The sequence below is a fragment of the Miniopterus schreibersii genome, assembly GCF_964146895.1.
Source record: "Miniopterus schreibersii genome assembly, chromosome: 15".
NCBI lineage: Eukaryota > Metazoa > Chordata > Mammalia > Chiroptera > Miniopteridae > Miniopterus > Miniopterus schreibersii.
Window position 1 is genome coordinate 4,500,028 of NC_138115.1, and position 15,007 is coordinate 4,515,034.

The 15,007-nt window shown below is 45.7% G+C and overlaps 1 protein-coding gene across 1 annotated transcript in view; it reads left to right on the forward strand.

Annotated features, from left to right (window-relative positions):
* The window catches only part of TAFA4 (TAFA chemokine like family member 4), a 129,334-nt gene that overhangs the window by 40,767 nt on the left and 73,560 nt on the right, over positions 1-15,007 (forward strand). Inside the window, exon 4 of the mRNA XM_081159650.1 lies at positions 1,398-1,510. Coding sequence (XP_081015776.1) covers positions 1,398-1,510 — 113 coding nt within the window. The remainder of the gene's footprint in view (positions 1-1,397; positions 1,511-15,007) is intronic.

Consider the following 15,007-nt stretch of genomic DNA (forward strand, 5'->3'; position numbering starts at 1 on the left):
TTGAGTGTCGACCCAGGATCCAGGCGATTGGGGTTCGATTCCCGGTCAGGGCACATACCCGGGTTGCGGGCTCGATCCCCAGGCGGGGGCATGCAGGAGGCAGCTGATCAGTGACTCTCATCATTGATGTTTCTATCTCTCTCCCTCTCCTTTCCTCTCTCTGAAATCAGTAAAGATATATTTAAAAAAAAAAAAAGAGCAAACAAAAAAGTTAATCAAGTTCTAATTTTCCTATAATATAAAAAAGGGCAGAAAATTAGGGGGGGTTGCATTTTTGATATTGTCTTTTTATTTACTTTTTTGAGTTTGTTTTAGAATAGACCATACAACCATGTTTGTGAACTGAATTGTCTTTGAACAACTGTTTTGATGAAGTTAATTAAGCTTACTTGTTTATTTTGCCAGGTTAATTGAGATAGATATATTTGTCACAGGGCATTGTGTATGTGTAAGGTGCACAGTGTGTTGACTTGATACCTATAAACTGCAAAATGATGGCCCCTGTGGCCTTAGCCCCTCCCCCACCCCTCCCATGGACCATTTTATTTTTTTGTGTGTGGTGAGAACACTGAAGATCTACTGTTTTAGCAACACTCATGTACATGACGCAGTGTCATCAGGTATAATTGTCATGCTGGATATGAAATCCCCGAACTTGTTCATTTCATAACTGGGACTTTAATCCCCACATCTCCCCATTTCCCCCACCTCCAGCCCTTGGTAACCACCCCTCTGCTCTCTATTTCTGGGGTTTGTCTTTTTGAGATTCCACATTTGCGTGATGTCTGGGGTATTTCTCGTTGCCTGACGCATTCACTTAGCATAATGCCATCAAGGTCCTTCCAAATAGTTGCCCACGGCCGGCCTCCTCCCTCCTCGCGTTGAGCAGCACTCGCACATACGTATGTGCCCAGTCGTCTTGTCCATCCATCCAAGGTGTCTGTGTGAAGTGTATTTACTTTTGCCTGCACTTGCCCATATTCCCACCAAACTTTGAGGTTCGTTTAATAAGCTATGAGGCCGGTCTTCTAGGATTCGCATACAGTCAAAGAAACCAGGAAAAGCTCTTGGGCTGGGTGTGAAATTTTTGTGGTTTCTTTCAGATGCCGACACCTGCATATTTATTTGAATTGGGCTCTCGGTATGTAGCTTCTAAATTCCATGATGTAAAATAGTATAAACTGCCATGTTCTATCAGGGCAACTCGAGCTACACCATGGGGACTTCTCGCTGAGGCCTGCTGCTAACTTGGAAAACTCTTAATTATAAACGGTGTTTATTGAAAATTGAGTTACTGCTCAGCGCAGATAAGGTTTGATGAACCCTCAGCCCGCCTTCCCTGGACTATTCGCCAAAGAGCCCTGCCTCACTGCCGTCCGCTCTGTCCTTTCTCCCAGGATGACAGTCCCTGCGAAGGCAGTGTTGCTGCTGCGCTGGCTCTTTCTGGCCACCTTGTTGACGGTCTGCTGTCGGCTGATGTCCGCCTCGAGCCCACCCCCGGGACACGCAGGTAGGCCCCTTTGAGCTCATTATGTGCGGATGAGATCAATTAATAAAGCCCTTTCAAAGTCCGAGGCACAGTTTAGTCCCAGGTCATGGAGAAGAGCCTGAGGTTGTGTAAATAACGAGAGGAAGCAGAAACACAGCGGATCAAGCAGTTTATTTTGTTCATTTTGTTCTTTTGTGTCCAAATATAAGTGAAACCATATGACATTTGTGTTTCTCTGTCTCACTTATTTCACTTAGCGTAATACCCGCTAGGTTCATCCACACCGTCGCAAGTTCTTCGGTTAGGGCCGAGTGACGTCCCGCGGTGTAGACGCGCCACAGCCTTTTCCCCGCACATCTGCCGCGGGCACTTGGGCGGCTTCCGCTTCTCGGCCGGCGGCCGCACTGCATCGGGTGTGTGTTCCTGCAGCTTGCTTTGGAGGCAGGGCATCTTTATTGATAAACCTAAGTTAATGTTTATAGGGCTATAGCGAAGGGAGCCTTCAGATAATTCACGACCCTTTTAAGATGTGTGGAGGAAAGATGATGAATGGTTTTTGAAAAAAGGAGACAGAAAGGAAAGAAAAAGGAGAGGGCTGCCTCTTTTGCATGGGGCCGAAAATGGACTGTCTCAAATTTTAGAGACTCATTCAGCTAATCTCTAGGGAGACCCATGTCTATACTTTGCTTATTTCTTAAAAAAGATTAAGCTCATCAGTGAAGCATCCGTGTGTGTGTGTGTGTGTGTGTGTGTGTGTGTAACTCTCTCCACCTCTTCTTGTTATATATATGTTTAAAGTGACAGAGACTTGGAAACGCCCTTATGAATTGTACTTTCCCGAATAATTGGTATTTATCAGCAGGCTCTTTGCCAGACAGTTTACTGTCTCTGCTTTGGTAATTTGAGGTGTGACAGTGCCAGGCATGTTTTGACTTCTTAGTGAAAGAGTGAAGCTTGAACCAAAAACCATATATGTGTCAAAACTGTAAAGTATTTCTCCAGAAGGTCTTGTGTATGGAGAAGTTTATTAGATAATCTTACCCTCAAACATACAGCTTTCTACTCAATTATTCTTTTTTTTTTTTTTTTTTAAAATATGTCTTTATTCATTTTAGAGAGAGGAAGGGAGAGGGGGAGAGAGAGAAACATCAATGAGAGAGTCATCGATCGGCTGCCTCCTGCACACCCCTACTGGGGATCGGGCCCGCAACCCAGGCATGTGCCCTGACCGGGAATAAAACTGCGATCTCCTGGATCCTAGGTCAATGCTCAACTGCTGAGCCACGCCAGCCGAACTCTATTCAGTTATTCTTATATTTTAAGTTAAGACATAATTTTAAGCTAAAGATAATTTTTGAAATCTCTTACGACTCAATTTTTACTCATTAAGCTACAGTTTCAAGAAGACAAAAATAATGATTGAAATGTTAATGAAGCAGTGTAAAACATACCATTGGGCTACTGTGAATTTTTGATGAGCTTCTTCAGGGCAGAGTGCTTGAAGTCGTCAGTCTTGTCTGTTTAATACACATCTTTTCCTGGGTGCTGCTTGAGGGTCAGGCTGGTAAACAGGCAAGCGCTTCAGTGGGCAGGTTAGCAGCAGCAGATTCCCAGGAACTAGGCTTGAGATTGTGTTGAGAGTGATTAAAACGTGGCAGAAACAGAGGACACGGTTTCAAGTTTTATCTGTGTGGCAGTCTTATTTCATACCATAACCGTTTGAATTTGGAAAAGGTAGAACTATAGGGGTAAAAAAAAATTAAGATTAGAATTATATACACAAGACATCTAGACAATATCTTCCATATAAGCAAATGGTCAGCAGCAGTGGGGATGTGAGAAGTCCGAGAAAAACCTGGCTAAATCCTGCTAAATAAATGAAATTTTCACCCTAGAATTTCTAGATGATTTTGTTTGGATGGTCATCACATGTCCTCTGGTTCTTCTTTGGCTTTTGGGGGATTCTCCCTGCTTTTGTCTTTGGAATTTAAGTCCCTCTCATTTCCTCATCTTAACAACCATCAGAGCAACCAGGACAGTTCTGCCTGCAGGGGGCTCTGCTCGCTCCCTGTGGCAGATGCAGCCTGGCCCTCCATCACTGAGTCTGGCCTTCTGCTGACAGTGTGCCTGTTGAGACTGAGGGTTCCTGGTCCATTGTGAAGTCCTGCTCCCTTACAGGTTTCTTAGGTTGTGTCCCTGATGCCTGGAATACAGTGGGTGCTAAGTGCATATTTATATTAGGCTAATGCTGTCCATTTGTCTCTATGTAATCGATGATGTAGTTTTCTGCTGGTGGTATAAATGCCAAACAATATAGGCAGGTGTGAAAGATGTCCTCTTAACTCTTTTGTTGATAGTGTGTGTGTATGTGTAAAGAGATTTATTATAAGGTAGTGGCTCACACAACTATGGAGGCTGGGAAGTCTCATGATCTGCAGTCTGCAGGTTGGGGACCCAGGAGAGCCAGTGATGTGGTCCCAGGGCTTGAGAGCTGGGGAGTTGATGGTGTAGATTCCAGTCCGAATCTGAAGGCCTGGGAGTCTGAGCACAGAGCTCAGCCATCAGAAAATAGACGTCAGCCTTCTTCTGCCAGGTCCTCAGGGATTGCATGAGGCCCGGCCACACTGGAAAGGCTCATCTGCTTTCCCCCGTCCACAGTTCAAATGCTCATTTCTTCCAGCACACACACCTGGAGGTTTGTTTAAGCAGCTATCTGGGCATCCTATGGCTCACTCAGGCTGACACATAACATTAACCATCACAACTATCCTTCTAGAAAAGGATGTGTATTCCCACTGTGTGTCTGCACATGATTGTCACGTGCACCTAGTTCTGTACCTTGCTTTTCCCCCATTTAGCAACAGAGTTTGGGGGTCTTTTCTTTTGGTACTTACAGATCTGTGTCACTGTCTGATGCTGCATGGTCTGTTGTGTGGATGTGCTATAAATTACTTGATCTCTCCTAATTTTGGGGGACATTGAGGTTGTTACCAGATTTGTACAGACATTTACGTCCTGACTTCAGGTGAGTTCTCAGTGGTGAAACCCCGAGTGCGGGTGCATGTACATGTGTTAGTGAGAGCTGGTGAACCGCTGTAACGCGCAGACCAAACATGCATAGTGGCTCAAACAAAAGAACTTTGATTTTTTTGCTGGTGAGTGCTGGGTGGGTAAATGGTCCCCGGGGTGGTCCTCCTCTACGGCAGTCCTTTGGGACCCGCGTGGATGGAAACTCTCTCATTTCGCCCCCTGGCTTCCATGGTGGCTCTGAAGTGGTCTCCAGCCCAGCCGGCTGGGAGGGAAATGGGCTGGGCGGGCGCCCCTGGGAGGGGTCAGAGCCACGGCCTGGCCTCACTGGGCGGCTGGGAGGCTTTCGGCCGTGGGCCCAGGCGAGGGGAGAGCGTGAATGCTGGTGAGTATCCCGCCGCCTCTGACATCCTGTATTCACCTGTTACTAGGTAGAAGCATCCTGCAGAGCTTTTGGACTTATTTATACTTCTACCAACGGTAGTACAATAGACCCTCGATTTTGCAGACCTCCATTTAACAGGCTTTGGCTTAACAGACAGAATTTCTGTGGTCTGTATGTCATATGAGAAAATTAATACCCTGTTAATTTAAAAATGCTTTTAACCAAGATTTGCTTATACTTAAATTAGTAGGTTATTTTTTTGTTTTTAATTCATTGTTATTTTTAACAAATTATGTTGGAAAAAACACTGTAGTAATTTCACTGGCATAAATAAATATTAGATAGCTACAAGTATAGTCTACATATTTAAATCCAAGAGTCACCGCTTGTAAACAATGTTCGGCGAATGATTAGCACGTGATCACAGCGCTTCTCCGGTGCTAATTGGTTCTGTTGTCACCTGGCGTGACTTTCTGTCTCGGTTCTAACACGTGCCCGCCAAAGTTCCCGTGTGCGCCCGGCCTGTGCATTTGTTCACTCAGGGCGGCTGGTGAATGTGGCATTTGCTAGACCAGTTCAGTATAAATTTAAAATGACAGTAATATGTATAGAAAACTTTTCTGTGAAATTAGACTTTTCATTCATACTTCATTTTAATTAACAAACATGTCTACATAAGTAAAATCAGGTTAACTAATTTGTCTGTTGTTTAACATATGCATTTGGTAAACCTACTTTTTTATACGACGGACTTTGGGCTTTAACGGACGTGCCCTCGCCTGTTAGTTCTTTAGATCGAGGCTTCTCTGTGGCGATGCCGCCTGGTCCCATGCCCTCAGCAGCTCCGGGTGCCAGCACATTTAATTTTTTTTGCCAATATAGTAGTGAAAACTGCTGTTGCTATATTTTTTTACTACTAAAGTCTCTCTCAGTGTGCTGGTGAACGACCTGTTTTTCTTTGAGCTATTTAATCCTTTATCCATTTCCCCCTTGGTTCTGTGCATTGTTTTCTTACCAACTGGCAAAAGCTCTTTGTAGATGGAGGACAGTAGAGGATGTGGACCGTCCCCTCCCCCCACTCCCACTCCAGGGAGGCTGTGTGCGCCTGTGTGCATGTGTGTGCGCCTGTGTGCATGTGTGTGCGTGTGCGCGTGTGCGTGATGCGGAGGCAGTTGGGGGCCAGGCGGTTTTTCCTAGTTAGCTCTCAGCTGCTGGGAAGCTCGAGGTCAGAATCCGCCGGGGGCTGTGCATGGAGACGCCGAGAAAGTGGCTTTTTCCTTCACCTTGTTGTCCCTGAGGAAGCGCAGCAGCAGGCGCCGGCTGCAGAGCTCACCTGGCTGCTGTGTGAGTGTGCAGAGGTCCCCACGCTGTCCCCAGGGCTGTGGTCGGGCCGGTCAATTAAAGGAACAGTGGCCCCAGCAACCCTAGGTGGAGGCTTGTTGGATGCTTTGAGTGGCTGGGACTAGGAGAATGGCTTGTTGACGGCTGTCCATAAGCGAGATATTTTACAACCCACCCCTAAGACAGAGCAGGGGATGAAGGTGGACCCGCCCTCAGCTTGGGAGGTGGAGTGTTGGGTGTGGGCTGGTTTCATTTTAGTTCAAGCAATAAAAACAAAACGAAAGCCGGCCTAGTTTCGCAGGTTGGGTGATGGGAGTCTTTCTTTAAGGTAAATGGCATCGATAAACTTGCCTGGGAGTCCAGAGGTGGTGTTTGTAAGCAGTGGGAAAACACAATAGACTCTTTGTTGTTTTTAAAATTCTACTTGACCTATGACTGGTTTGGAGACCACGTGGACTTCTGGAGCCTGAAGCTACAGGTAAGCTGAAGGGGCCACCTGGCAGGTTAATTTCTTTTAAAGGAGGACAGTTAACTCTTCCCCAACTAGCCCAGTGCCCTTTATTCCCTTTCTCTTTGCCCTGTAACCAGAATACTTCCCCGCAAGAGGGCAGCAAACGTAAGGAAGTGGAAAGATGCTGGCAGTTCCAGAACCTTGAGTCCTCCGGCATTAATCGCTTAGGCTGTCTGGGAAAACTTCACTTGATGTAGACATGATGAGTTTTGGACACAATGCGCCCCACATCCTTGAGATCTATCCCTGGGAATATTTGTACACTTCAAAATATTTAAATTTCCCCTTTGAAAACAGAATCATGGCTACTTTCCTGATGTGGCTGAGAGAGTTGGGACTTGGTGCTCTGGTTTACAAGTTCCTGTCAGTATTCCATTTCCCAAAGAGCCTTAATATGACCTGGCCTGGGTGCTTCAACTCCACCAAATGCCGTGGTGCCTAGCTACTATTTAGTATAATCTATTTTGGTGTAAAATCTCCTATTTAATATATTCTATACAGGTGTAAAGGCCTGTAAAGCTGGAGACACTTGGGAATGAGGCAGTAAATGGAACCAAGCGTTGGACCTATGGAAACAAACATAATTCTGCTTCTGCACATCCTGGCCGTGTGACCTTGTCTAGGCCACTTAACCTTTCTGAACCAGCTCCATCTGTAAAAATGCATCTCTTTATTGCGCTCTGCCTTCTTTCGATAGTGTTTCTGTTTTTATACAGGTTCTGTACTGTTTAAATTTATGGAAATATAGGTGTTACATTTTTGCTTTTATAAATGATAATGCATAATATGAATGTTGTGGTTGTGTGTTTTGGTGCATGGTGTTATTTTTGACATAGGATGAATTATTTGAAGAGTAGTTTTGCATCCAACTTTGGGCCTATGTTTCTGTCCCTTTAATGGCTGACATTTTGTAGGAATCCTGCAGATCCTTTGATTGGAATGATTATTTTAGCTCTAATTTTCCATAAGAAACCTCTGTTTCTTTCAAAGACAACAATTCGGTGGGGAACATAACTTCTACAGTTTTTTGTGAGGCTTAAATGTGATGTGTTATTTGTGGAAACTTCAAGTAATAAAGCTGGATGCATAAGCTGCTGTTATTACTTTTCCGGCTAAAATGAACTGGACTGTCCCAGACGGTGGGGAAAGTTCTCTGCCTGCACCCACTGAGCTCCGGCGCCGGGGGAAGGCGAGGACAGAAGAGCTGAACTAGAGGCAGGACCTAGTCTATTGCAGGGGTGTCGGGGAGAAATATGAGAGTGACACATGTAATTTTAAGTGTTCTATAACCAATCAGAAAGTAAAAAGAAATGAGTGAAGTTAATTTCACTAATCTATTTTATTTAACCTAACCCCAAATATTTCAACGTGTGGCACCAGGCACATGTGGCTGGAGGCTGCCACACGAGCTAGCAGTTGGGGTTTAGCATTACTTTTTGAAAGATTTGAATTATGAGTTATTTGATCATAGGGCACAATGTTTTATATCCCTTTATTTTATTTCTTTTTATGTTTTAGTTACTTTTTTTTAAAGTTATTGACTACTTCTAAATTTAGGGAAAGCTCCAGGTAATGTTGTTTCCTAATGAACTGCTCATGTGCTCATTTTCTGTAAGAACATATTTTTAGAGAGAAATGGCAAAATAACTTGAAATAGTGTGTGAGTGATGGTGTCAGCTTTAAGTCTTAAAGTTACTCCCTGGAAATCTTACTCTGACAATAACAGGCATTCACCCACTGGAGTGACACCTGAGGGTGTAACGATACGGCTTCTCCCATAATTGTCCGGGTCTTCCTCCCTCCTGCCCCTCCCAATGACCGCTGCTCCCTAACTGGGGGTCTGTTGCTAGGGAGGCAGGCCCACAGGAAGACGAAAGCACCGTGGAAAGGCACGAAGCCGTGTTTCCCAGCGATTGAGGGGGGCGCCTCCGAAAGGCCGGGCCCGGCGCTGCGGCCTGGACCCCGCAGGGCAGGCGGAGCCTGGCTCGGTATTAGCAGCTGCCCTGCGGATGGTCTGCGCTCACAGGGAGGCCAGACACCGATTCAGGGGATGGAAGGTCACATCTGACTCCATCCTTGCCAAGCTCCTGTTCGACCCCCAGGTGCGTCTCCGTGTCGGTGTCCCTCCTGCTGGCCAGCAGGCTTTCTCCGCCCTTGCTGAGTCTTTGAGGCAGACAGGCCTTCGGAGAGCTCTCTGGACGGTTAGGAACATCCCTTTTCCCTCGAGAAGAAAGTCCCCCTTTCTCCTTTCCAGCCATGAACTCCCACCCCGTAAACAAGGCCTACCGTTTGGGGTTAAAAGGCCATGGTCAATATCGTATCTAAAAGTCAGCGCTATGCAAGGAAACCAGAACCTTCTGTTCCACGCAAGGGAAGTAAAGTCATCGGTAAAATGGTTCAGGAGGGGTCGAGATGGGCAGGAAGAACAGGGAGGTTCTGGTTGTCCTAGGCATTGCTCGGGTACTTACGTATTTTGGCCCACATGGTGGCCTCACTCAGAAGCCCAGTAAAAGGACTGATGATTGTGTGGAGACTGCGCAATAGTTAGAAACAATCCCGCTCCTAATGCTGTGTGACATCGATGCTTATGTGTTAGGGACTGTCTGAAATCCGTAAGAACTAGAACCAATTTAAGCTGGGCTGGGAGGGCCCAAGGGTGGTGGCAGCTCCAGCTGGGCTCTTCCCATTTCTCACCTGCTGTGGACAGAGGACTGGGGCCCCGCAGCAGCAGGGGGAACAGCCGAGAACTTGGTTGCAGGGGAAAAATATGAGTATGAAATGAAATAAGTGAATCCATCCGGCGTTGTTAGGAGCGGCTCATTCCTCTGTAGCCTGTCACACACTCTGCATAGCTGGGGTATATCAGTAAGCAGGGTGTGGGGGACTTGGACAACCTGAACTTGGTCGTGAACAAAGGAGTGCAAGGTTAAGGGGTGTGTCTTCTCCCCCTAAATCAAACACAGGCTTAGCCTTTGTTATGTGGAAACATTTGCGAGGGATGGTGGGAGTCATTTCCTTCAAGGGGAGCTTGAAAGCTGGTTGGATTTGAGCCAGAGAAGTCGCTGTTTTCTCGCAGATATCCCACTGACCAGGGGCGGGCAGTGATTTCTAACTGGGGATGTTGCATGTGTCTGACCTGCTGTGGCCAGTCACGTCCCATGGGGAGCAAGGACCATGTGTAAAGCCAGAGAGCAGCGTTAACAATTTTTCTCCTTAGTATGCTTTCAGGGCACCGTCTAGAAATCTGAAATACCCCGGATCACCACTTCAGCATTTTGGTGGCTAGGTGTCTGCGTGTGTCTGTGAGTCTTTTCCTGAAGGAAAATCAGTTTGGTCTCTCTGGGGGCCCAGGGGAGGGGCATGAAGCTTCCTGCCTCTTCTCCCCTGTGTTGTGCTCATCCTGAGTCTATTTTCCAGCGAGCCTGGCCTTCGGCTCGGTGTATGGCAGGGTAGAACCCGGATTGCTCCCTAAGTTGCCAAAATTTTAATTTGAACCCTATTAATTTTGGAATTTGTGATGATCCTAAAACGATAGGGCTGAGATTTGCTTTGCAAATAAACAATGTACATATGTTTGCCCAGGACCTGTTTAAGTTACCTTATAAATTGTCCAGTGCTTTGGAAGCGTTTATTCGCCATGAGACCAAAATGCTCATTGTTGCCTTTGCCCTGTGAAGTCCTGGCTATGTGAGCTTGTGAATAACAGTTATTTAATCTCTCTGAGCCTCAGCTCAATCTCTTTCCCTGGAAACAGGAGTAATAACATCCCCTATCTGAAATGTTTTTTCTGAGGTTTAAATGAAATAGTTCGTATGAAGCGTTTGCTGTTATGTTTGGGGCTTAATGCATTGATTTTAATTTTTTAAAATGATATAATCAACAAACAGTAAACTGCACATATTTAAAAGTGTAAAATTTGTTCTTTAACATATAGGGACATACATACATGTATATTACATGCCTCCATGAAACCACCTCCATGATCAAAGTAAAGAGCATGCCCACCACTCCCGAGCGTTTCCTGGGCCCCTTTGTGATCAGCCCCTTTTGCCCCACCCTCTCCCGTCCCCTGGCAAGCACAGGGCTTTGTGTCCTTATAAACGAGTTTGCATTTTCTAGATTGCGTTTACGCAGAATCATACAGTATGCATTCATTTGTTTGATTCCTTTCCACATAACTGTTTTATGATTCATCCATGGTATTGCGTGTATCAGTGGTTCTTTGCATTGCTGAGTAATATTCTACCATGAGCCACACTGTTCATTCATTCACCTGGGCACTTGGGGCGCTTCCAGTGTTGTCTGTTACAAACAGAGCAGTTGCTAACATTTTGTGCAGGTGCTTGTGTGGACACATGCTTTCCTCTCTCTTAAGTAAATAAAATACCTCGGGGGCGGGATGGCTGGTTCATATGGTGTAAGTGGATATTTGGCTTTATCAGAAACTGGCAAACTGTGTTCCAAAGTGGTTCCACCGCCTCCCACTCCCACCCCACCAGCCATATATGAAGCGTAGTCCTACATATTCTTGCCAGCACTTGGTTTGGTCTGTGTTTTTAATTTTAGCCGTTTCAGTAGGTGTGCAGTGGTTTTAATTTGCATTTTCCTAGTGGCTAATGGCTGTGTGCATCCTTTTGTTTGCCTTTCTGTATGTCTGTGGTGAAGTCTATTTAAATTATTTGACCTCTTTTTAAAAGTGGGGTTGTTTTCCTAAAGTTGAGTTTTGAGGGTTCTTTATATATTCTTTTTTTCTTCTTCATATATTCTTGATACAGTTCCTTTATTGGGTAAATGAATTGCAAATATTTTCTCCCACTCTGTTCATTCTCTTAACAGTGTCCTTTGAAGAGAAGTCCTGTGTTTTGGTGAAGTCCAGTAAACCAATTTACTCTTTTATGTGCTGTGCTTTGAGGTCTTAGAACTACCTGCCCCTAACCCAAGGTCATAGAGGTTGTTTTCTATGAAATGCTTTAGTTTTAGGCTTTGCATTTAAGTCTGTGATTCATTTTGAGTTAAGACTTATATATGATGCACTTAATGCATTTTTAGTTGGTAAAAAACATTGTCCGTTATAAATTCTCCTCTTGTTATTTAGGTGAAGTTGCTAAAAGTAGTTGAAAATAAAAAAAAAATCATAGATTTTCTTTTAAGTAACAGGTATTTTAATAAGCCAGACCGATAGTCCCACACTAATTAGTGTGAATTTGTGAGTTAAAATAAAGGTGTGGGATAATTTAAACAATACAGCTTTCAGATAAAACTCTTTCAGACAGACCACATTTGCACATCTCTGGACAATGAGGTCAGCCTGGAAGCCTAGAAACCTGCTTTTCTTCCGACTTAGACAGTAACTAGTTCTCTAGACCATGACAGATTACTGCGACAAACTGTTTAGTGTCTTGGCCTCAGTTTGCACAGCAGTAAAACATAGAGGTTTAGATGAGTTTTTAAGTTCACAGTGCGTAGATCCGCCAGGAGGGGTGGTAGATTCTTACAGGCCCTTCTATCTGCCTTTGTACCAGTAATTGACCAGATTGTCCCTCATCTGTATTTGTCTCATTTTTCAAGCATGTGTTGATGGCATTTTGATGGAGAAAATATGAATTAACTTTTAAGGGCTTTGATTTCTACTAATGCTGTGTCACTTAAGCATTTTTGTAATCAAAGAGTACAATAGTGCAGCCACTATCTGATTGAAAATATACTGTGAACTTTACTGTTACCAGTAAAATGCCTTCTTACTCATGTCAGCTGGGAACCTACAGCTAGATGATTTCCTGCTCAGGTCTGGTCAAGCTTTGAGGTCTGACTGGCTGGTGGGTTTCTGCATTGCTCAGATGGTCCCAGCCCAAGGTAACTGAATAACTGACCTTTGCCCCGTGGCTCCTACAGTGTCCTTTGCTCTGCTCTGTCTATGCTGCTGCTGGCTTGGAGGGGACATGGTGGTAGACCAAGGGATGCATGTCACTATTAGAATACATTTTAGCTTGGGCCCTCCTGAAGGTAGAGTTAGAATCTCTCTCCGTGAATATCCTATAATGTGTGCTAGCTGGGAAACCCTCAGGACCATGTTAATAAACAGGTTAATTAGGGTAAAAAGAAACATCCCTGGAAGGACTGCCATGTGGTCCAGGAGCTGCTATGTGCCTGTTTTCAGTAACAGTTCCATGTCCACATATACACATGCACAATCCATGAGTGATATTTACAGCTTGCTTGGGCTCTTAAGTTAGACTGTTTTAATATAACTGATTTTCTTTGCAATGTTTTTGAGTTTTATTTTGTGCATTTACAATATGTGTTTTGAGAGGAAGTTTGTAGGTTCACTGTGACCTAAAAAGATGAACGTTTGCTATGAGTGTTAACTACTATGCCTCAGCCCACCTGCCCTTGACAAGTCCCCTAGCTTGGTGAGGGTTGCTGGCAGCCTGGCATCTAGTGGCATCACCAGAGAGCTGCTTCCCCACAGGGAGTGACTGGGTACTCAGTGGGCAGCTGCTCTGCCTTGACCTCAGGTGTCAACAAACTCAAGCTTACCTGTGGCCGGCTGGGAAAGGGAACAGAGGAAAAGCAGGTGAGCAACAGGCTGAGGTGCAATCAGTTACATCATATTGCAGTGTTGGGACACGGAGCTCATGTGTGAGCAATCTGGGGGACATGAGTGACATTTTCGTTGCAGCTTCTCCCAATGAGGTGCCCAGTAAACAATCTCCATCCTCACACTTGTTCTCTCAATCTGCCCTTCAGCACATGGGGATCACTTGTGCCAGCCACAGATGCCTTGATTGTCTGCTGAATCCCACCCCTTGGGGGGAGAAGAGTAAATGAGGACTTGGAAACTTCCAGGCCTGGTGTCTTGGTGGAGGGTAGAGAGCTGGGCCCAGGGGAGGTGGGCTGAGCCCTCCAAGGCAGGTCCCAGCCGCAGGTCCTCTCTCCTGTCCCGCGTGGAGCCCGTGTGTCAATCTCTCTGCACTGGGTACACATATCTTTTGTAACCTTTATTGTTGGGTAAGAAAACGATTTGTGTCTGTCTGTCTTTCCTCCAAGGCAAGCATTCCTGAAGGTAGGCACAGGTGTCTTATTTTAGTTTTGTAAGGACCCCGGCACAATATGATTAAAAAAACACAACTAACTGAATGACTGAATATTGATATAATAGAGTATTTTCTCTCCTAATGTAAACTTCCCAGGCTCCTTCGCCTTGGCCTTCCAGGATACATGGGAAAGATTTTCCCGAGTTAGTTCCCGAAAGTGAAGAATGAACTACCAGGGCGCAGCTGCTGCGGGACGTTCCGCAGTGAGCACTCAGCCGGGCCACTCCCAGGGACGGACACGCGGGGTGCTCCAGCGTCCCCCAAACTCAACCAAACCGCAACAGCGCTTGGTGCGCCCCGTGGCGTGAGGCCTGTGCGGGCTGGCAGGGGTTTCCCTGGGATGCGCGGCGGGAGGCGGGTCGTGTTTGCAACGTCACAGAGCGAACAGGTCCCGGCCACAGCGGCCTTGCTCCCTTCCAGGCCCAGAAGCTGTGTGAAGTGCCTTCTTCGAGAGGAGGGAATTCAAAGAAAAAGATTTTGGGAAATCATTTCTGTGCTTTGCTTGATTAGTGCATGTGATCAGCATGTCTGGTGAGGGACCTAAGTGCTAATAAGTGCTGTGGACTTGAACTGTCTTCCAGAAAGTTCTTTACAACCACAGGATTCAAGCGCTCTATCTACTCTGAGGCACGCATTTTAATTTGTAGTATTCTAGAAAGCCTGGTGCTGGGGTGCCTAACGGGTGGGTATCTGCGCTTGCCGTTGGCATATTTGATTCTCCTTTGCAAGTGAAGAGCGTCCACCGGGCAGGTGCGTGCCCTGCCACGCTGGGTGGGTGCCCCCCGGCGCTGGGCACTGCCCCAGTCCAGGCGGGTCAGAGGTGGTGCACTGGTGGGAAGTTCTCGGCCGAAATTATTTCCATTGTTTCCCAAGTCTCAGTCCATTAACCAACTTGGTCAAGAGGCCAGGAAGAGAAATGGCATTCTCGAAATATTATTAGCATTTTGCTGCGAATGCTAACTACAGTACAGTTACAGCCGAGTAAGCTTTCTCTCTCTATTTCATTATGGATTATGACAGGGATTTTGAGACTGAGTTCTGTTAAAATAATAAATAGAATCAGCAAGGTCATTTTCTTCCTGATCAAAGGGAAACTGCAGGAAGAAGACATGAATTGGGAAAGAGGTTTAGTTCAGTGTCTCAGAGAGAGATTCAAGGTT